Here is a 21,532-nt window from a genome sequence, read left to right on the forward strand (position 1 = left end):
CTCTCTCTCTTGCCTCTCTCTCTCTTGCCTCTCTCTCTTGCCTCTCTCTCTCTCTCTCTCTCTTGCCTCTCTCTCTCTTGCCTCTCTCTCTCTTGTCTCTCTCTCGCTCCCTGTTTGTTCCTCTATTTATCTACATCTGTAAAATTCTCTCCATCCTGCTCTTCTCCTTTCATTCTTCTTTTTTTTGTGATTATGTCTCTGAATTTAGTGGAAAACATGTTGAGGCGCTCCCCTTGGTGACAAGAGCAATTTGGCTCTCATATGTTCCTCCCCTCCAGTCACTGGTTAGTGCTGGTGTATGTGTGCATGTTTGTGTATGTGTGTGCTCGCTCGCGTGCGTGCGTGCGTGCGCGTGTTCGTGTGTTACAAAGCAAGAGACGGCAGGCCTTTCACTAACAGCTAGCTTGTTTGAATTTTGAAGAGGTTCTATACAAAACATCCTCAGTTTAACTATCTAACTTTGACTTTGAATGTAATAGTTTCTGGGCAATTCAACAACGGAATGTTTCAGTGTTAAACAAAAGAGTGTGAATACTAATGTTTGAATTAGTGCTCCAGCAAATGAGGCGTGTGAGTGGTGTTTAGAGGCCGGCTGGGTGGGGGCGGGGGTGGGGCAGGTCGGGCCTCTTCTCTCCTCTCTCTTTCTCTCTTTCTCTCTCTCTCTAACCTGACAGCTCATCAGCAACTCGGCGCAGTAATTGAAAATCATGGGAAAAGTGGATAATGATCGTTTATTTGTGTGAAATTCAAACGAGAAGGGGAGAGAAGCTGGACTTGGAGGTTCAGGGGCTTATCTGGCTGTGGTTGGCTGAGTAATTAAATCAGGAAAGCCAGTGAAGTTCTCCTCAGCTCAGCGTCTCGTCCTGTTTCTCCTTTAATCAGGCGCCCATTAAACCTCTGATTGCGCGCCCCATCTTCTGACTCCAGCTCAGCTATTAAACAGGAAGTGAAAGCCTTTCTCTGTGGCAGCAGCTCAAGGGTGGGGGAAGGTGGTGGAGGATGCGTTGGCGGGGTGGATGGCATTCGAGCACAGGATGCAAGGTGAGAGAGAAGTAGCAGGACATGTATGGTATTAATGGAAGGGGAGAGGGGGGGAGAGCGGCATGCAGGGGGAAAAAAGTATGTGGACACCTGCTCGTCGAACATCTCATTCCAAAATGATGGGCATTTAATATGGACTTGGTAACCCTTGCTGCTGTAACAGCTTAGACTCTTCTGCGAAGGCTTCCCACTCGATGTTTGGAACATTGCTGCGGGGACTGGCTTTTTTTACTGCAAAATTTGACTTCAAAGTCTTTTTCTGTCTAGACAGAGAGCAAAATCTGATACGCCATTATATATTCGGATCAACTGGCTTGTTCATGTGTCAGGAAACAAAATACCACATTAATCAGACTTGATTCAATTCAGCCACATGAGCAGTAGTGAGGTGGGCAGTGATGTTGGGCGATTAGGCCTGGCTCTCAGTCAGCGTTCCAATTCATCCCGAAGGTGTTTGATGGGGTTAAGGTCAGGGCTCTGTGCAGGCCAGTCAAGTTCTTCCACACCAATCTCGACAAACCATTTCTGTATGGACCTCGCTTTGTACATGGGGGCATTGTCATGCTGAAACTGGAAAGGGCCTTCCCTAAACTGTTGCCACATAGTTGGAAGCACAGAATCATCTAGAATGTCATTGTATGCTGTAGAGGTAAGATTTCCCTTCACTGGAACTAACCCAAACCATGAAAAAAATTCCCCCTCCACCAAACTTTACAATTGGCACTGTGCATTCGGGCAGGTAGCGTTCTCCTGGCCTCCGCCAAACCCAGATTTGTCCGTCGGACTTCCAAATGGTGAAGTGTGATTCATCACTCCAGAGATTGAGTTTCCACTGTTCCAGAGTATAATGGCGGCGAGCTTTACACCACTCCAGCCGGCGCTTGGGATTGTGCATTAGACTTGTGTGTGGCTGCTTGGCCATGGAAACCCATTTCATGAAGTTCCCGACGTACAGTAATCGTGCTGACGTTGTTTCCAGAGGCAGTTTGGAACTCGGTAGTGAGTTGTTGCAGACGATTTTTACGCGCTACGAGCTTCAGCAATTGGCGGTCCCGTTCTTTCATAAAGTACTACTGGCCTGTGAGATATAGCTGTGACCTTAACTTAAATACACACACGCACACACACACACACACACACACACACACACACACACACACACACACACACACACACACACACACACACACACGCTGACTGGGAGTATTATGCAGATGTGAGCCGCCTTTATTGTAATGTCAGCCATCTACACTGCAGGCCACACACACACACACACACACACACACACACACACACACACACACACACACACACACACACACACACACACACACACACACACACACACACACACACACAGTCAAGCTGTTTTGATTGGCTCTGTGGGGAAATAGCAGCAGCATGAATAGCACCATCATTTTCCCTCTCTATTCAAATGCAGCATCGTCCAAACTGCTGTCTCCACATATGCAGTGACACATGACCTCGACCAATGTCAGGTGTGATTCCTCCACTGCTCTCCACCGTATAGATATCGTCCAGATTACAGCGATGCCCTGCTCCACACTGCTGAGGACCACCTCCGGGTCTGGGACAGCTGATTGCATATATACATTTTTATGGAGTCTGACCACACTGTCAGAGTGGACAAGGTTATTCAGCCAGAAGAGAGATTGTACTGTTTTGTGTTTACATTATCCTGACCTGGACACACAGTATAAGGGTAATTCCATGAAATGAGTGCCTTTCTTGCGTCCCTTTGATATTTTAAGTAGAAATTGTAGAATTGTACAATTTTAAAAGGCTGTGCCCTTTAATATAGAATATTGAATACATTTTAAATGGAAACTTGATGAAGGGTCAAAAGTCACCATTTTGACGTCCCTCTAAACATCCTCTGTTACTCCAAAGAAGATTTGAAACTCAAAATTCTCACCATCACTGTAAAGCCCTATTTATTTTATGGGTTTGACAAAGTAATTTCCAAAGATCATTATGTATTTAATGTGATTAGTGATTCATTTTAAGGTAATTTAAAAAAAACCTGTCCCCCGTTTTAAGGTCAACCCTGTTACGTGAACTGAACTCTCGTTTTATTACTGTCAAACTATTCCTTTGCAAATCTACATTTTTCAAGGAACATTAAACCACCAACAGTCAAATCATAGTGTCAAAACTATGTCGATTGGACATGTACTGTACCTCCGTGGCTGTGCTCATAGTGTCTCCTCTCATCTCCTCCTCTCCTCTCCTCCTGCCCTGCAGCCCCAGTCATCCTGAATGAGCTGAACTGGACCCAGGCTCTTGAGAGGGTGTTTATTGATAACCGCCGGGAGGACAGCTCTCTGCGCTGGCAGGTGTTCGGCAGCTCGACGGGGGTCACAAGATACTACCCAGGTAAGTCCTAGACCATTGTTAATAAGGATATTAGCCCCGGGTTCAATCGCAGGCTGTGTCACAGCCGGCCGTTGACCGGGAGACCCACAATTGGCCCAGTGTCGTCCAGGTTAGGGGAGGGTTTGGCCAGCCGGGATTTCCTTTTCCCATCGCGCTCTAGCGACTCCTTGTGGCGGGCCGGGCGCCTGAAAGCTGACTTCCGGTCGCCAGCACATTGGTGCAGGTGGCTTCCGGGTTAAGCAAGCAGTGTGGCTTGGCAGGGTCGTGTTTCGGGGGACGTATGGCTCTTGACCTTCGCCACTCCTGAGTCCATAGGGGAGTAGCAGCGATGGGACAACACTGTAACTACCAATTGGATACCACAAAATTGGGGGTAAAAATGAGAGATCAAAAAACAAAACAAAAAAGAGGTCAAATTGCAGAATGATGTTTTGTATTCCTCCTTTTTCCAGCCACTCCTTGGAGAGCACCCAATAAGATTGACCTGTATGACGTGCGCAGACGACCATGGTGAGTACTGACGTCCATGTTCTGTTTTCTTCCTCTTCCATGCGATAGAGAGGCCCTACAGGTTTTCCATTTTGATGTTCTCCAACCCGGGGGCCAGCCTAAGGCCATTTACATGGGATTCATCTGCTATTTATTTGCCTACAGAATCCTTCTTTATGATGGGATATTCTATTCAACCGAAGGACAATAATATTAGGAAAGCACATATTTGTTTATTATGAAAGATTCTGCTCCCAATACACTTGCAACATCTCAATGAATTTGGGGGGGGGGGGTGGTTTTATAAAGACATGGTATTGCCTATAGAATGACACATATTCTAATTTCAAATATTAAAGCCCCAGATATCTTACATCTTTGTTAGAACCTTCTCTGTGTATTGTGTTGTGAAATCCAATGTAACCAGTCTTTTATTGTGTTCTTGTAAGCTTTGGTCTATTATAGAAGTTAGTCCCCCCCCCCCAAGCTTAATAGAATAGTTCTCTCCTTTGTTTCAGGCCATTGAGGTTAAAGCATTATCTAACCCCTATTTATCTCAGTGAGTTACCAGAGAAAATACATTTTCCTCAGCTAGAAGGACCGCAGCCAAGTGGCAAATACGATATGGAGTGGTGCCATTGCTGTGTTGCGTTAAGTGTTCACCTGCCATTTGGTTTGTGAATCCCTGCTGTGTGTCAGATCTTAGCCAGGGCCAGGGACTCACAGAGCACGGCGGTTTGACGTTTTCGACAGCACCGAGTGTGTGAGGCCAAACAGCCCCCTTTCCCCTACACCCTCACCCCTCCATCCTGCCTCTACCTGTCACTGTCTCTTCAGCTCTGTTTAAGAGCTGCCTGTTGCCTGGTTGCAGATTAAAGCACACCGGACATCATCATGACAGCCACATTGATTAGAGTTGATGCCGGTTTCCATCCCTGGCTGTCTGCCTGTGTCCAGCTCCAGCATAGCTTGGTTGGCTGTTTAGGCCAAGGGTTGGCCAGAGGTGATGGATGGGCCGGAGGGCAATGCACTGAGACAAACAGCAAACTCCCACGGTATACGATTCAAACACTTATACAGTCCACTCCAGAGATGTATCTGTCAGGTAAATAAGCAACGTATTTATACCGATATCAACAGAGTCTGCTTTATTACACATTCCCATTAACATGCTAATACATACAGAGATGTGTGTTCAGCACACTCACCGGCCTACTCATATAAAACCGAGACGTACGGATTCTGCTCAGAAGGTTAGAGTTGCCGTTAAAGATGTGTGAGAAGCCTGTGTTTAGCTGAGCTCCAGGTTGTTTCCCAGCGTATCACAATGTGGAAGTCATAAAAGCTCTTCCTGGACAGACTAATTGAGTTAACACTCTGGGAGAAAGTGTCCCTGCAATGCCTCTGCTCTGGCAGACATGGGCCTTCACACAATGCCTGTAAAACACTGTAGACCTCCACGTGAACACGATGCCGCCAATAATTGGGCTGTTTGTGTTAACAATGGGCTGCAGGACGCCGCTGACAAGTTAAAAGGACGATCATGTCTGTGTTTTCATTTCGTGCAGGTGTAGAGAAAGAGCAGGTGCTCCTAATGCTTTATGCGCTCGGTGTATACGACAACCCATTTTAATTCCCTCACACAGGAGAAGAGTCTTCCTTGAGGCAGAGAGGAACGTGGATTTGAGAGAGGGAGAGGGGGGTTACATTTTTTTAAATTTAACCTTCATTTAACTAGGCAAGTCAGTTAATCTTGATATTCGCCATCCCAGATCCGATAGCGTAATCATCGTCTGACAATAATTAGCATAACGCAACGGACATAAATATCCCTAGAAAATATTCCTATTCATGAAAATCACAAATGAAATATATTGAGACACAGCTTAGCCTTTTGTTATTCACCCTGTCATCTCAGATTTTCAAAATATGCTTTACAGCCAAAGCTAGACAAGCATTTGTGTAAGTTTATCGATAGCCGAGCATAGCATTATGCCTTGCGAGCAGCAGGCAAACTACGTCACAATGCTGTAGACACCTTGGGGAATATGTAGAAAGCGTACGCTGGTTCATAGTACACTTACAGTTCAATAGGGACTCATTGGAACGCAGGGCTTTCAAAACCTGGGGCACTTCCGGATTGGATTTTTCTCAGGCTTTCGCCTGCAACATCAGTTCTGTTATACTCACAGACAATATATTTACAGTTTAGAGTGTTTTCTATCCAAAGCTGTCAATTATATGCATATTCTAGCATCTTGTCCTGACAAAATATCCCGTTTAAAACGGGAACGTTTTTATTCCAAAAATGAATATACTGCCCCCTAGTACCAAGAGGTTTTAATTAAGAGCAAATTCTTATTTACAATGACGGCCTACACCGGCCAAACCCGGACAATGCTGGGCCAATTGTGCGCCGCCCTAAGGGACTCCCAATCATGGTCGGTTGTGATACAGCCTGGATTCAAACCAGGGCGTCTGTAGTGCCTTAAACCGCTGCTCCACTCGAGAGAGATGGAGAGAGAGCTGAGAGGAAGGAAGGGAGTCTGGAGACAGAGGATGTGACAGGGGTAGACAGGGGTGGATGCTTTCCACTGAAGAGCACCATGTCACCCCCTGGTCCTCCATGTTTGTCACTGTCATCTCTGCCTGTTGGTCTTCGACTTTCCCTCCATCCTCTCTGAAAGCTCTTGTGGCCTGTTGCCTAGCAACCTGTGCCCATGCCGTGTTGAGTGGCGGGGCCGTGGCAGGGAGTGCCATGATGTGGCAGGTCATGCTTGTGTGATTATGGTCTAACACGCTGTCTTCGGTTGTGACACTCTCTGGAGGGGTCAGCCAATCGCAGGGGGCTAAAAGACCACCCACTGGGTTAGGTAAGCCATTCACGTGTTTGTTAGGGGACAGCAATAGATAAATAGACCTTTAAAGGGGAATGGAGGTAACTCACATGCATATGCACATACCCCCCCACCCCACACACACACACACACACACGCACACACGCACACACACACACACACACACACACACACACACACACACACACACACACACACACACACACACACACACACACACACACACACCCTTTCACACAAACACACACTCGCCTGCACATGTTGATGCACATACAAGAATCCTCCCCCACAAACCCAACAGCCACCCGCAGGAGCACGCTTCATCCCAGTTTCATGTGTGAAAATCGCATTTCCACATACAGCTGTTTTCAGATGTATTAAATGAGATAATACCACAGTTTCACTTGAGAAAAAAACATGTTTTCACCTCACATATGAATTGCAGTTGCACATGTGAAATATGTCTTGTTTACATGTGGAATTGCAAGTTCACGTGTGAAAATTGAAGAAAACATCGAAGAGAACTTGCAATTTCACATGTGGTGATGCAATACTGTGATTCTCCTCACATGTGAGAAAGTTGTGTCAAGATGTTGCAGTATTAATGTTTCCACATATGGAATAGCAAATTCTTTACTGCCGTTCTGTGAAAAGGTAACTTAGCCGGCCTGAGTATAATAATTCAAGTGCGTACAAAAAGGATCATTTCTTATTTCTGAGCCAGCAATTGGGAGCTTCACTGCTGCAGGCGCATGCCTCTCTTCTTCATATAGTGTCCAAAAAGTGTCCAAAAAACCACCTGTTCTTTTCACGTGATTCTTTTCATGTGTTTTTTTTGGTTGTTGTCAGGGGTAACCCCAACACTGACACTAAGTCTGAAATGTGATTTTCAGGAGGAAATAAAAGGATGGCTTGTGTGCGCAGTGTGTGGCCTAAAAGACCTTCACCTTTTTACGGGAATGAGTGCCAGCTGGGGGGGTGTGTGTGTGTGTGTGTGTGTGTGTGTGTGTGTGTGTGTGTGTGTGTGTGTGTGTGTGTGTGTGTGTGTGTGTGTGTGTGTGTGTGTGTGTGTGTGCGTGTGTGCGTGTGTGTGTGTGTGTGTGTGTGTGTGTGTGTGTGTGTGTGTGCGCGCGTGTGTGCGTGTGTGCGTGCGTGTGTGTGTGTGTGTGCGCGTGTGCGCGCGTGCATGTGTGTGTGCGCGCACGTGCGTGTGTGTGTGCGTGCGAATGTGCGCGTGTGTGTGTGTAAAGTGTGTAACGTGTGTAATCCTTTGAGGAAATCGGGAAAAGGGAGAAGATGAGGCTGCGTAGCTCACTGCCTCCACAGATGGGCTCCCTCCATCTGTCTGACTGCTGTGCTCCCCACTAACGGGCCTCGGGAAAATGAATGGTCCAGTCAACACACTTAATTGTCTCCAATTGCTCTGACATTAATTATTAACATTTGTCCATTATAAAGTCTGTTAAGGAAGTCAAGGAAGAGAGGTGGAGAGAGAGAGAGAGAGAGAGAGAGAGAGAGAGACAGGCATGGAGTCCTGTTAGCCAAGCGTTGCAGAGATCCCATTACCTTCCAGGTTCAGTACAGCGTGCAGGGCCATAACAGATATTGATTTCTCTGAAAAGTCAATCTACCTTCTCAGTAAATATTATGGCTTCTAGTCAATCCCAGCCAGGAGATGAGCCTCCCAAAATGCCATGGCCCAAACGCCTGGAGCCTCTGTGCTTGCCTCCCTTCCTACCTGCCTCTCCCATTCTCCTCACTCACTCCTCCTGCAGGGAGTGGGTTAGCCAAAGGGAAAGCTTCTCTGTCTCTATGACTGTAGCGTAAAGCGATAACCATGACTGCGGCGTCACAGTCGGAATGTTTTCCCATCTCTTGTTCCATTGGAAATAGTGACCTTGGGCCCATAAGGCATGCGACTAAAGTAATTCAACTCCAAATCTGTAAATCCATCGTAGTATAGTAGAAAAATGTGTAGCTACTGTTGAATGTTTTGAATTCAAACGTCTTTCCATTTACTGATTTAATACATTTACCATAACATTTAAATGATTTATAATATTTCGTACTATTGGGCATAACCTGAAATATGGAAATGTGTCTCTTGGTATCAACCCCCTCAAATAATCAGCCAAAAGTCAAATAAATAAAAGACAGACAACATCTCTTTCTCCTGCAGGCTCTCTGGGCCACATCCTCCTATATTTTTTTTTATCTTAATTTAATCTTCATTCAGCAGCCACATCCACAGGAGCACTAAGAGAGCAGGAGTCCATAAAATAATAAGCCCATCATCACAACGATACACACGGTTAATATTCACACGCCCACAGGATGTGCATACAAAACACTGCAACTCATAGATAGGTATATACCATCCACTCTATGCATCCGGTGCAATGTATTCGGAGTGTGCAAAACATTAGGAACACCTGCTCTTTCCATGACATAGACCGGGTGAATCCAGGTGAAATCAAGGATGCCCCTTGATTGATGTCACCTGTTAAATCCATCACTTCCATCACTGTAGACGAATGGGAGCCCAGGGGTTAAAGAAGGATTTGAAAGCCTTGAGCCAATTGAGACGTGGGTTGTGTTGTGTGTGCCATTCAGAGGGTGACTGGGCAAGAGAAAAGAGCCTTTGAACAGGGTATGGTAGTAGGTGCCGGTTTGGCGCACCGGTTTGTGTGTGTGAACTGCAACGCTGCTGGGCTTTTCACGCTCAACAGTTTCCCGTGTGTATCAAGAATGGTCCACCACCCAAAGGACATCCAGACAACTTGACACAACTGCGGGAAGCGTTGGAGTCAACATGGGCCAGCATCCCTGTGGAACGCTTTCGACACCTTGTGGAGTCCATGCCACGACGAACTGAGGCTGTTCTGAGGGAAAAGCAACTCAATATTAGGGAGGTGTTCCTAAAGTTTCATACACTCAGTGTGCACGTACATTCAGAAACACACACATGCAGGTATTTATAGAAACTACTCCCACAATCACACACACGCATACGCCCACACACACACATACTTGATTCTAGAATAAGATTAACCTAGGCCATTTGAGTGTTTTATCATTGTGTATTGTCTGGAAAGTACGTAGATAATTCCCCCGATTCAAATGTAATGCACCCCACTCAGGGAAACGGGTCAGGGTACATAAACACAATCTTCTGAGAGTGTTAGCCCCCCAGCACAGTTAATGTATTGATTTTACAGCGCCGCTCCGCGAGAAAACTATTTCATGAATTCCAATGAGACTCTTTTACCAGACTGCCACGAAGGGACAGAAATACAATCACTGCCACGCAGAATATGTCATTGTATTCTACTGGTTGCTTAATGTGTTCTTTTTAAGATGTTTTTTTTTGTGGGTGCCAATTTTGCAGCTTTAATCTGTTGTCATTTAATGCTGTGCCTCTGCCTTGAGACCTGCCGCTCAAACAAAACATTTTGACTGTTTTATGTTGTCATATGTTTTATGTTATTACTAGTGTGTGACAAGTGTTTACTTTGATTTGCTCATTAGCCTACAAGCTTTGCTTAAAACATTGGTCAAAACAGCTATCTCTGATGAAGTGCACACACAGACATCAGCCTACTCGTATTTCTCATCGTGTGCACACTTACACAGTGGCTCTCATTAAGGACTGTGGTGTTATTCGATTATGTAGAGTCATTTCCATGTAAAGAGAGAGAGAGAGAGAGAGAGAGAGAGAGAGAGAGAAAGAGAGAGGGACAGGCAGGGACAGGCATGGATAGTGTTGTTGGGGTGGTGGGCAGGAAGAGGCAGGGATAGTGTTGTTGGGGCGGTGGGCAGGGACAGGCAGGGATAGTGTTGTTGGGGCGGTGGGCAGGGACAGGCAGGGATAGTGTTGTTGGGGTGGTGGGCAGGGACAGGCAGGGATGGTGTGTTGTTGGGGTGGTGGGCAGGGACAGGCAGGGATAGTGTTGTTGGGGTGGTGGGCAGGGACAGGCAGGGATAGTGTTGTTGGGGTGGTGGGCAGGGACAGGCAGGGATAGTGTTGTTGGGGTGGTGGGCAGGGACAGGCAGGGATAGTGTTGTTGGGGTGGTGTGCAGGGACAGGCAGGGATAGTGTTGTTGGGGTGGTGGGCAGGGACAGGCAGGGATGGTGTTGTTGGGGCTGTGGGCAGGGACAGGCAGGGATGGTGTTGTTGGGGCGGTGGGCAGGGACAGGCAGGGATAGTGTTGTTGGGGCGGTGGGCAGGGACAGGCAGGGATGGTGTTGTTGGGGCGGTGGGCAGGGACAGGCAGGGATAGTGTTGTTGGGGCGGTGGGCAGGGACAGGCAGGGATGGTGTTGTTGGGGCGGTGGGCAGGGACAGGCAGGGATGGTGTTGTGTTGTTGGGGCGGTGGGCAGGGACAGGCAGGGATAGTGGTGTTGGGGCAGTGGGCAGGGACAGGCAGGGATAGTGTTGTTGGGGGAGGGGGGGTAGAGGCAAGCAGGGATGGTGTTGTTGGAGCGGTGTGCAGGGACAGGCAGGGATGGTGTTGTTGGGGCGGTGGGCAGGGATAGTGTTGTTGGGGTGGTGGGCAGGGACAGGCAGGGATGGTGTTGTTGGGGCAGTGGGCAGGGACAGGCAGGGATAGTGTTGTTGGGGCGGTGGGCAGGGATGGTGTTGTTGGGGCGGTGGGCAGGGACAGACAGGGATAGTGTTGTTGGGGCGGTGGGCAGGGACAGGCAGGGATGGTGTTGTTGGGGCAGTGGGCAGGATGGTGTTGTTTGGGGCGGTGGGCAGGGATAGTGTTGATTGGGCGGTGGGCATGGACATGCAGGGATAGTGTTGTTGGGGCGGTGGGCAGGGACAGGCAGGGATGGTGTTGTTGGGGCGGTGGGCAGGGACAGGCAGGGATAGTGTTGTTGGGGCGGTGGGTAGGGACAGGCAGGGATGGTGTTGTTGGGGCGGTGGGTAGGGACAGGCAGGGATGGTGTTGTTGGGGCGGTGGGTAGGGACAGGCAGGGATGGTGTTGTTGGGGCGGTGGGCAGGGACAGGCAGGGATGGGCGAGTGCCTGGGCTCAGTTCAGCACCAGCCAGGTCCATCTGCTCGTCACCTGGCTCTGGCACGCAGGAGACTGGGTAATGACAGGGAAAGAATGGCATCAGCGGGCAGGAGCTGAGAGTTAATTACTGAATGGAACCCATGCAGAAACAACACATCTGGATCCATGAGGCAAATATAGAGGATCAGATGCAGCAGACATATCACTATAAGCTTCAATCCATGATGTTTTGTCACCATGGAACTACTATACATCAGGCTGGAGATGGAAAAAAACCTCACCCCACTCATCCTCCCTCACTTGCTTGCTTGAAAGCAGGAATAAATACAATACAGACAGACAGAGACACAGAGAGAGAGAGAGAGAGAGAGAGAGAGAGAGACAGAGAGACAGAGAGAGAGCGAGAGAGAGAGAGAGAGAGACAGAGAGAGAGAGACAGAGAGAGAGAGAGAGAGACAGACAGAGAGACAGAGAGACAGAGAGAGAGAGAGAATACCACAGTCAGATGCAGCACGGCAATCTATGGAAATATCAGCCGTGGCAGCGCTATAACTTCTGTCGCAAGTGATCCCCCCCACTCCAACCCCCCCCCCGCGTCACACACTCAGCTTCTCTCCATCTTCTGCTAAACTCCTCTTAAACCTCGTTGCAGCTGATCAATGCTGCCTCTCTCTTTAGACAAACCCCCAAGAGAAATAGTCTCTCTTGAAGTGACATTGTTTTCCCCCTGAGACATATGGGGAGCTAATGACAGCTCCGCATTTGACTGTGTGATGTGAGTGTGGGGCAACTGAGGTTGAACCAGTAATGGAAGTCGGCTGTGCCCCTCTCATTAACATTTAGCCCATGAATAACTTCAGCCATATGAAAGCACTAGAGTCCACTGAGAGAATGAGACGAGTTAGAGGATTTAATGAAATCCTCCCGCCACTCAGTTACTCAGGTCTGAAGCCCTTCACCAAAAGGGCCATTCCTTGAATATCTGGGCTGAGCTTTCTCTGGTGCCCCGGTGTGGAGACGTGGTGCACATTCTGACTGGGTTGGGTGCCGCATCGACGACCACTTTCACAACTCCATCAAGCCACGGAATGAAGCCATCACTGCGTGCAGTCTAACTCTCTTCTCTCTCCCCTTTCCCTCTCCCCGTGCACTCTCTTTCTCAAATTAAGATTTCCGTAATTAAATTGATAAAAGTCATGCCAATACACTTCATGGTTCCAGACCTGATTTCAAATGCCACATAGTGCTGTGGAAATTCTACCTTTGATGTGGCGTTCTCTGTTATGAAAAATAATTGGATTTCCCCCCCCCCCCTCCCCCACACACTTCTGCCTATTCTGGGCATGCACGGTTAATCGATCTCTCGAGTGTCAGCGGTGATGGTGCTGGTTGGGGGGGGGTTGGGGGGGGGTTCAGAAGGGTTTCAGGAGAGTGAGGCCCCGGTTGTGTTTGAAGCTGGGATTCAGGGCCACGTCGGTGTAGAGGGACAGCAGTGGAACAGAGGTCAGGGGTCACTGTGCAGGTTGGAGTGGTGGCGCGGTGCCTGCCAGTGAGGTGATGGGCTGGGGCTTGTGGGAGCAGCAACAGTGAGGCCTACCAGGACTCAGTTCCTCTCTACCTCTGTATCGGCCCTGGCCCGGCATAAGAAAAGCACCTAACTGGCCAACAGGCAGCTGGCCTGCCTCCACACACAGCTGAACCGCTGATAAAAAGCAGAAAGAGACTACTGATGATCGGTCTGCCTCTGCTTCGCTCGCCCATCAGAATGCCAAACGAACTAAACGCTAACATTTGAAACCCCCCGCCAAGCTGACCTGGAGGAGCCCTGTAACGTTACGTCAATCTCTGCTCCATTTGTGTCAGGTGTAATGGGATTTTAATTGCAGTTGGAAGGGAATGAGTGCATTCCAATTTGCCTCTATATGTCAGCCTCTATCAGCAGTGGGCAGACGTTTGTGTTTGTGGCTTTTCCAGGACAACAAAGTGTCTAGCATCTTTGGTTCACTTTGCTGCTGTGTTTCTGCTCCCCCACAGACCCGCCCTGCACCATCATGACTGACACACACACACACACACACACGCATAGCTGCCCTATTTTAGGAGTAGCTTTGCAACTGTAGCATAATGGTGTTAAGCAGCTTGTGTCTCGAGCTGACAAAGGGACCGGCAGAGTAAAGAATGTGTTTGACACCGGACTGGTGCGTCATTGAGGAACTAGAGAATCAGCAGTAGCTCTTATTGTACAGACAGACAGAGCTTAGCGCAGACGACCCAAAACACAGGTCAGCTCGGCTCAGCCTGCTTAGAAACATGGCTGAAATCTGTTCAGACGACCCAAAACACAGGTCAGCTCGGCTCAGCCTGCTTAGAAACATGACTGAAATCTGTTCAGACGACCCAAAACACAGGTCAGCTCGGCTCAGCCTGCTTAGAAACATGACTGAAATCTGTTCAGACGACCCAAAACACAGGTCAGCTCGGCTCAGCCTGCTTAGAAACATGACTGAAATCTGTTCAGACGACCCAAAACACAGGTCAGCTCGGCTCAGCCTGCTTAGAAACATGACTGAAATCTGTTCAGACGACCCAAAACACAGGTCAGCTCGGCTCAGCCTGCTTAGAAACATGACTGAAATCTGTTCAGACGACCCAAAACACAGGTCAGCTCGGCTCAGCCTGCTTAGAAACATGACTGAAATCTGTTCAGACGACCCAAAACACAGGTCAGCTCGGCTCAGCCTGCTTAGAAACATGACTGAAATCTGTTCAGACGACCCAAAACACAGGTCAGCTCGGCTCAGCCTGCTTAGAAACATGACTGAAATCTGTTCAGACGACCCAAAACACAGGTCAGCTCGGCTCAGCCTGCTTAGAAACATGACTGAAATCTGTTCAGACGACCCAAAACACAGGTCAGCTCGGCTCAGCCTGCTTAGAAACATGACTGAAATCGTTTCAGACGACCCAAAACACAGGTCAGCTCGGCTCAGCCTGCTTAGAAACATGACTGAAATCTGTTCAGACGACCCAAAACACAGGTCAGCTCGGCTCAGCCTGCTTAGAAACATGACTGAAATCTGTTTAGTTCAGACTCAAACTAAGTATAAAACAAACTGTCTAAAGACGACTCAGATTACTTAGACTGAAGATATACACATACAGGTTGCTCAACATGCAAACATAGCTTTACCTATACTGTAAGTGAACCTTAGCTAAGCCGGGACTCCATTCACTTGCCTCAACCATTCGCAACAAAGCTTAGAATCCATTTAGACACAGCTCTTGCAAGCTAATACTCCATTTCAGCATTTAAATATGCTCTGGTTGCTACATATTAACATAGCCCAGTTTATTGTAACCTAGGATCCCCATCAAATCTACCAGTTCAATTAAACACAGTGAAGACTAATACAATTTGTTAAACACATCTTTCTTTTTTGAACAGGTACATCCAAGGGGCATCCTCTCCCAAGGACATGATCATCATTGTGGATGTGTGAGTAGATGCAGTCTTTCCTTCTCCCTCTCTCCTCTCTCCTCCTGTCTTTCCTTCTCCCTCTCTCCTCCCTCATTCCTGTCTTTCCTTCTCCCTCTCTCCTCCCTCCTGTCTTTCCTTCTCCCTCTCTCCTCCCTCCAGTCTTTCCTTCTCCCTCTCTCCTCTCTCCTCCTGTCTTTCCTTCTCCCTCTCTCCTCTCTCCTCCTGTCTTTCCTTCTCCCTCTCTCCTCCCTCCTGTCTCCTTCTTCCCTTATCCCTCTCTCCTCCCTCCAGTCTTTCCTTCTCCCTCTCTCCTCTCTCCTCCTGTCTTTCCTTCTCCCTCTCTCCTCTCTCCTCTCTCCTCCTGTCTTTCCTTCTCCCTCTCTCCTCCCTCCTGTCTTTCCTTATCCCACTCTCCTCCCTCCTGTCTTTCCTTCTCCCTCTCTCCTCCCTCCTGTCTTTCCTTCTCCCTCTCTCCTCTCTCCTCCTGTCTTTCCTTCTCCCTCTCTCCTCCCTCCTGTCTTTCCTTCTCCCTCTCTCCTCGCTCCTGTCTTTCCTTCTCCCTCTCTCCTCCCTCCTGTCTTTCCTTCTCCCTCTCTCCTCCCTCTTGTCTTTCCTTCTCCCTCTCTCCTCCCTCCTGTCCTCTCTCAGCAGCGACAGTAAAGGTCTCTAGTGCCACCTGTTGGTTTACCCCGATCAGAGGAGATTCTAGACTCCCATGTCGATCGTGTTTATTTTCACAGACCTCTTGCTCTTGTACCCATGTCTTAGCAGTACAATACGAAGATTATTTTTCCTGAATGCATGCTGAAATAAACTGGGGTTGGGTCATGGGAGGAATGAGAGGATAGATTAAGACTGTTTTTGTGTGTCCTACGCCAGATCCCCAACCTGTAAATACTCAGCACAGTATAAACGAGCAGAGGGAGCGTCACTGTATAGACTCCTATGGGTATCCTACCTGGACGAGGTTGTAAGACGGAGCCGTTTAGGTTGAACTGTACGCTCAATGATCTGTTGGTTGTGCTCTGTTGTGTCTGTAGGAGTGGCAGTGTCAGTGGACTCACCCTGAAGCTGATGAAGTCCTCTGTGATGCAGATGCTAGACACTCTGTCAGATGATGACTATGTGAATGTAGCCAGGGTGAGTAGCCTCGCTGGTAAGGCGACGATTAGAACTGGGCTCTGCGTTTTGCCGGGACTCCTTCAGGCCCCCCGTGTCAGTCATTTGCAGCTGAAGGTCTGGTTGTTCGTCAATATCCAATGACAATGTTAGAACACGGTTAACACCTCCAATATAACAGGATCCGTAATGCATTGGGGTGGCCATGAGAGCGCGTATAGGTTCCTATCGCATAGTTATGCTGTAAAAACGATTACTTTCCTACATGATTATAGTCCCACAATGTTGCAACCCCTGGTCTATGTGTGATGTGATTGTGCCAGGCTCTATCTCCCCCAGTCTCCCTGCCTTCCTTGGTTTTTCATGAGTTGATTGCTGCATTGTCTGACTCACTGCATACATACATGCACACACACACACACACACACACACACACACACACTGGTGGGGTAGCCCTGTTTGGAGACTTGGGTGGCTAATCCCCCATAATCCAGTGCTCTTAGTCAGTGTATGGCTCTAAATCCCAGCTCTAAGAGGCAGAAATGAGCGTGGTAATCTGGGTGGGAACGAGGCTGATTTCCACCCCTATAGAGAAAATAAGAGCTCTGGAAGTAGGAAGGAAAGTCAATGGTTGTGCCGGTGTGTGTGTGTGTGTGTGTGTGTGTGTGTGTGTGTGTGTGTGTGTACCTATCTGTCTGTATATATTTTAGTGTATGAAGACACCAACAGTAATTTGTGTTATTTGAGGTTTTTCAAAGATTGTGCATTTGATCAGTCAAATATTCCCATTATTATGCATTGTAGTTACAAACACAACAACTGTTGATATCCTTTCCTCTGACAGAACAATTACCTTTATCAGTTGCTCCTATCCAGAGTTATTTACAGAAGCAATCAGGGTTAAGTGCCTTGCTCAAGGGCTCATCGACTGATTTGTCACCTAGTCGCCTTGGGGATTAGAACCAGCGACCTTTCCATTACTGGTCCGACACTCTTAACCACTAGGTTACCTGCAGCCTCAGCAATACAGTATAACCGTCCACAGAAGCATTACATTAGGCCTGGAATTGTATTGAACGTGTAATTGGCATTTTGTTAGGAGATCATTATCTGTGACAAGGAATTCTAATCGTTATTTTGAATACTATACTTCAAGTCCTTTCTTCTCTATATTTTGGACCAATATAAGTATCAGACTACACAAACACAAGGAAATGTCATCTTTTCATGCACCATCTTTTCATGCACTTTTCATGCACACTTTTCATGCACCGAATTCCTTTCCCTATTTCATGCTATCATTCTGCCATCGAAATGTCAACGGATTTTCAAGTTGACCTTCAAGAAGAAAGGCCATTAAAAATGCTGACATTACAGGACATTGCTGTTCAATGCTAATCACACATAGGCACTGCTCTCTGCTTACCTTTCTGTCTGTCACACACGCACACGCAGTCACAAACAGAGTCCAGGACTAATTTAAATGTTGCCGAGGAGATCTCGATGACATTACCTTGGCTGGGTGTCTGTTCTTGGTTTACATTGGAATTCCAGGTGCACCTGTTCTTTGTGTGGAACACTGTAATTATCAACGTTTATTGCCAGAGTGGCACAGAGCAACCCACAGCTGCACACGTTCCCCTCCTTATCTGGTTACACACACACACACACACACACACACACACACACACAACAGATGGATTGGCCGTCAAATGCCAGCGAGCGAGCGGCGTGGTCACACTCAGACACGTTCAATTGACAATTAGTCATCATTATCTGTCTTTTCTCCCCCAGTTTAACGAGAAGGCAGATGCCGTGGTCCCCTGCTTTAAGACCTTGGTCCAGGCCACCATGAGAAACAAGAAGATCTTCAAGGAGTCCATCATGAACATGCAAGCCAAAGGAACCACTGACTACAAGTCTGGCTTCCAGTTCGCCTTCGAACAGCTACTCAATGTAAGACTAAGAGCCAGCAGTCAGCCGCACGCTCTGGGTTTTAGTTCAGGGTGGTAGGTTCGGTTAGGCCTTCCACGAAATGTCCATGGTGTAAGACACGCTAATTAGTAAACTGACATCCCAATTGACATCCCAATTGATATAGTAATTGACCCAGCCACTCTTTAGACAATCAGAGAATGGAGTCCAAAGTGGCTGCTAGTCAGTCGGCCGGTCTGGTTAAGAACGGCCACTGCAGTGGCATGATGATGATGGTGGTGGCGCTTAGGGCTAGCCAGCACAGCAGTGGTCCCTGTCTGTGTGTGCAGCAGGGCGGCAACCCTGCAGGCAGGCACTGGTCCGTCCGAAACACCTGCCTGCCGCTGTCTGTCTGTCTGTCTGCACAGGTGCTGCCGCAGCTTAGCTCCATATGCTCCTGTATATTTTCGGAAGCTGCCAACCCTAATGGGCTCTGATGGGATGATTGATGAGAGGAGCCCAGAAGAGATCAGCCACCGACTCTTTATATTCCTCTGGTGGGCTGGGAGGCACGGATCCAAGCGCCCAGCCCAGCCCAGCCCCCCCCTCCAGCAGAATGAGAAATAAAAGCTTTTTAATCGCTGTCTCCCGCCGCCGCGCTCCCTATGATTGGTGGCAGAAGCACAATAAAAATGTGTAATTGTGGTAATATTATGTATCTTTATTAGAATCTTGTCAGAGTGACGTGCCGCTGGCCTGCATATCGATTCGAACGGTCAGATAGGCAGCCTGGTGGAGGAAACGGATGAGGGAGAAAGAGGGGGTTATGCCTATAACCCAATCCATATCACAGTAGAATGCCACTGGCCACTGAACACATTCACCAATCTGCACGCACGGGATATATTACCCTACACACAGAGATATGTACACTTCGATCCCAGATATGTGGATGTATTGTGTACTGTACATGCAGGTTACCTAGCATATTAGAAAAGAGAATCTACAGCTGTTCAAAGGCGAACTGGAAGACAGGCTTGTCCTTTCCTCAAGCACTCTTCTCCCCTGTGAAGAACCAAGCCGCCATTTTCAGTGATTTCCTGGAAGGAGAGGCTATACTGAATCGTGTCTTTATCGTGTCTTTGTCATGTCTTTATCATGTCGTCTGATGTCCTCTTCCGTTCCTTGACGGTCTCTTCCCCCTCTCTTCCCCCTCTCTCGCTAATCACTCTCTCACTAATCACCCTCTCTCTCTCTCTCTCTCTCTCTCTCTCTGTATCTCTCTCTGTATCTCTTTCTATCCTGCTTTCTGCCTCTCCCTCGCTATCACCCTCTTCTTCTCTCTCTCTGTTCCACAGGATACAGGCGCCCCGAGGGCGGGCTGCAATAAGATGATAATGATGTTTACAGATGGAGGAGAGGATCGTGCCCAGGACATCTTTGAGAAGTACAACTGGCCCAACAAAACCGTGAGTCCTGTCCCCAATAACCAAGGATCTATTCATCAATCCAAGTCTGCCAATGAATCAGTCCGTGAGATGATAAACCAGTCTGTGGTCTCCCATCTCCCTCTCATCCCTTTGTCCTTATGAAATAAATACCATGTTTCTCAACAGCAGGTGTCATTTTTTTGGGGGGGGGGTGAGATTCCAACACTTCCATCCTTGGACATAGATCCAGCCTTTTTGTTGTGTGTTTCCATCCCTGTCATCTCTCTTTCTCTCTCTCTCTCTCTCTCTCTCTCTCTCTCTCTCTCTCTCTCTCTCTCTCTCTCTCTATTTCTCTGTCTCTTTTCTTGTCTTGCTGCAGGTGTTAACAGCTCTGACCTGCTGACTAATTAGCCACTTTATCATCAGAGCCCAGGAAATTACAGCCAACACATGCACACACTCACTCTCTTTCCTCTCCTACCGTTTTTCTTCTTCGTCCTCGCTCACGCCCTGGCTTGAAATGCTTCTGCCGTTATACTTTCTCGCTGTACGAGAGTAATGTCCAGTTTTTCACCCTCTCCGCTCACTATCCCCTCTTCTCTCAGATTCGAGTATTTACCTTTTCAGTCGGGCAGCACAACTATGATGTCACACCTTTGCAGTGGATAGCTTGTGCCAACAAAGGTGAGTAGAGGGTGTGTCTATAAACTGTATGGACATGGACTGATTTACATGCACAATCTCAGCATTACCCAAGTCCAGCAAAGAGAAACGAGAAAATATGTGATCATAATGGTGTAATGATGTAACCAAACTCCAGTCAAAATGCCCAACTGTCCCCGACCCAGATGACTGAGCTTTCCTCCTTGACCATCGGCCCTCATGACCTCATGACACTCAGCCCGCTCTGCACTATAACCAATGCCGAATTCCACTTTTCTGCTCTCTCGGTTAAACTCTTTTTTTTTCACTCTTTCTGGAACAATAATCGTCTCTCTCTCTCTCTCTCTCTCTCCTCGCTCTCTCCCTCTTTATCCCCTCTGTTGTTGGGTTTCTCAGTGTCTCAACATTTCTCTTATACACTTAGCGTTCCCTTCTTCCTGTCACAAGCAGCATGCCTCCTATCGAAGGCTGGCTCATTCATTTCCTGCAGAGCCGTCAGAGTGCTTCAGAAGTACCTCCCTCCCCGCATGTTGTAATGAATTATCGTGTGGAGCCTGGCTGTGTGTTGATAACGATGGCTACCATCTCTCAGTCAGGCAGGCGGCATGTGGGAAGTCCAGGATTACTCCTCTGTGCCAGCGTGCCACTCACACTAACCATTAGCGTGGCACCAAAGTCAATGCCGACCTAAGACAATGGTTATTGACGTCCTCTCCTCTATGGAGCCGTCCTTTTAAGCATAGTCGTACCTCATTGTGCTATCCAGAGACACCCTATAACCTTCACACACTGAAACACACATGGATCCCCCCTCGCAAACACATCCAGCTCCCAGTCGACTAGACTCCCTGTTGTCTCGCTTGGCTTGTGCTGCAATCCCCTCTTAAGTGGAGCCTGACTCCCGCTCTGACAGTTCTTTGGGCCCAACCGCTCTCCTCGTGTGGCTGAAGACCGGCAGACCTCCAGTCCATGCTCATTCGTTTCTACGTCGGTTTCCTCCTTCGTCGCTCCTTGTGTCGTGTCCTACAACGGGAGGTGTCACACAATGGCACAAAGCAAAGCGAAGGAGCTCCTGTTCTGAGCACAGTCATAGTTTGTGGGTGTGCGCTTCTGTGGACG

General features: G+C 48.1%; 1 protein-coding gene across 3 annotated transcripts in view; it reads left to right on the forward strand.

The window, feature by feature from the left end:
* Nucleotides 1-21,532, forward strand: part of LOC135542224 (voltage-dependent calcium channel subunit alpha-2/delta-2-like) — a 261,612-nt gene that overhangs the window by 209,637 nt on the left and 30,443 nt on the right. For all 3 annotated transcript variants that reach the window (XM_064969028.1, XM_064969026.1, XM_064969027.1), the window contains 7 exons: nucleotides 3,307-3,438; nucleotides 3,891-3,948; nucleotides 15,255-15,305; nucleotides 16,328-16,427; nucleotides 18,201-18,362; nucleotides 19,679-19,789; nucleotides 20,356-20,434. In XM_064969028.1, the coding sequence (XP_064825100.1) occupies nucleotides 3,307-3,438; nucleotides 3,891-3,948; nucleotides 15,255-15,305; nucleotides 16,328-16,427; nucleotides 18,201-18,362; nucleotides 19,679-19,789; nucleotides 20,356-20,434 (693 nt within the window). The remainder of the gene's footprint in view (nucleotides 1-3,306; nucleotides 3,439-3,890; nucleotides 3,949-15,254; nucleotides 15,306-16,327; nucleotides 16,428-18,200; nucleotides 18,363-19,678; nucleotides 19,790-20,355; nucleotides 20,435-21,532) is intronic.

The sequence above is a fragment of the Oncorhynchus masou genome, chromosome 6 (genome assembly GCF_036934945.1).
Source record: "Oncorhynchus masou masou isolate Uvic2021 chromosome 6, UVic_Omas_1.1, whole genome shotgun sequence".
In the NCBI taxonomy this organism is placed as follows: Eukaryota; Metazoa; Chordata; class Actinopteri; order Salmoniformes; family Salmonidae; genus Oncorhynchus; species Oncorhynchus masou.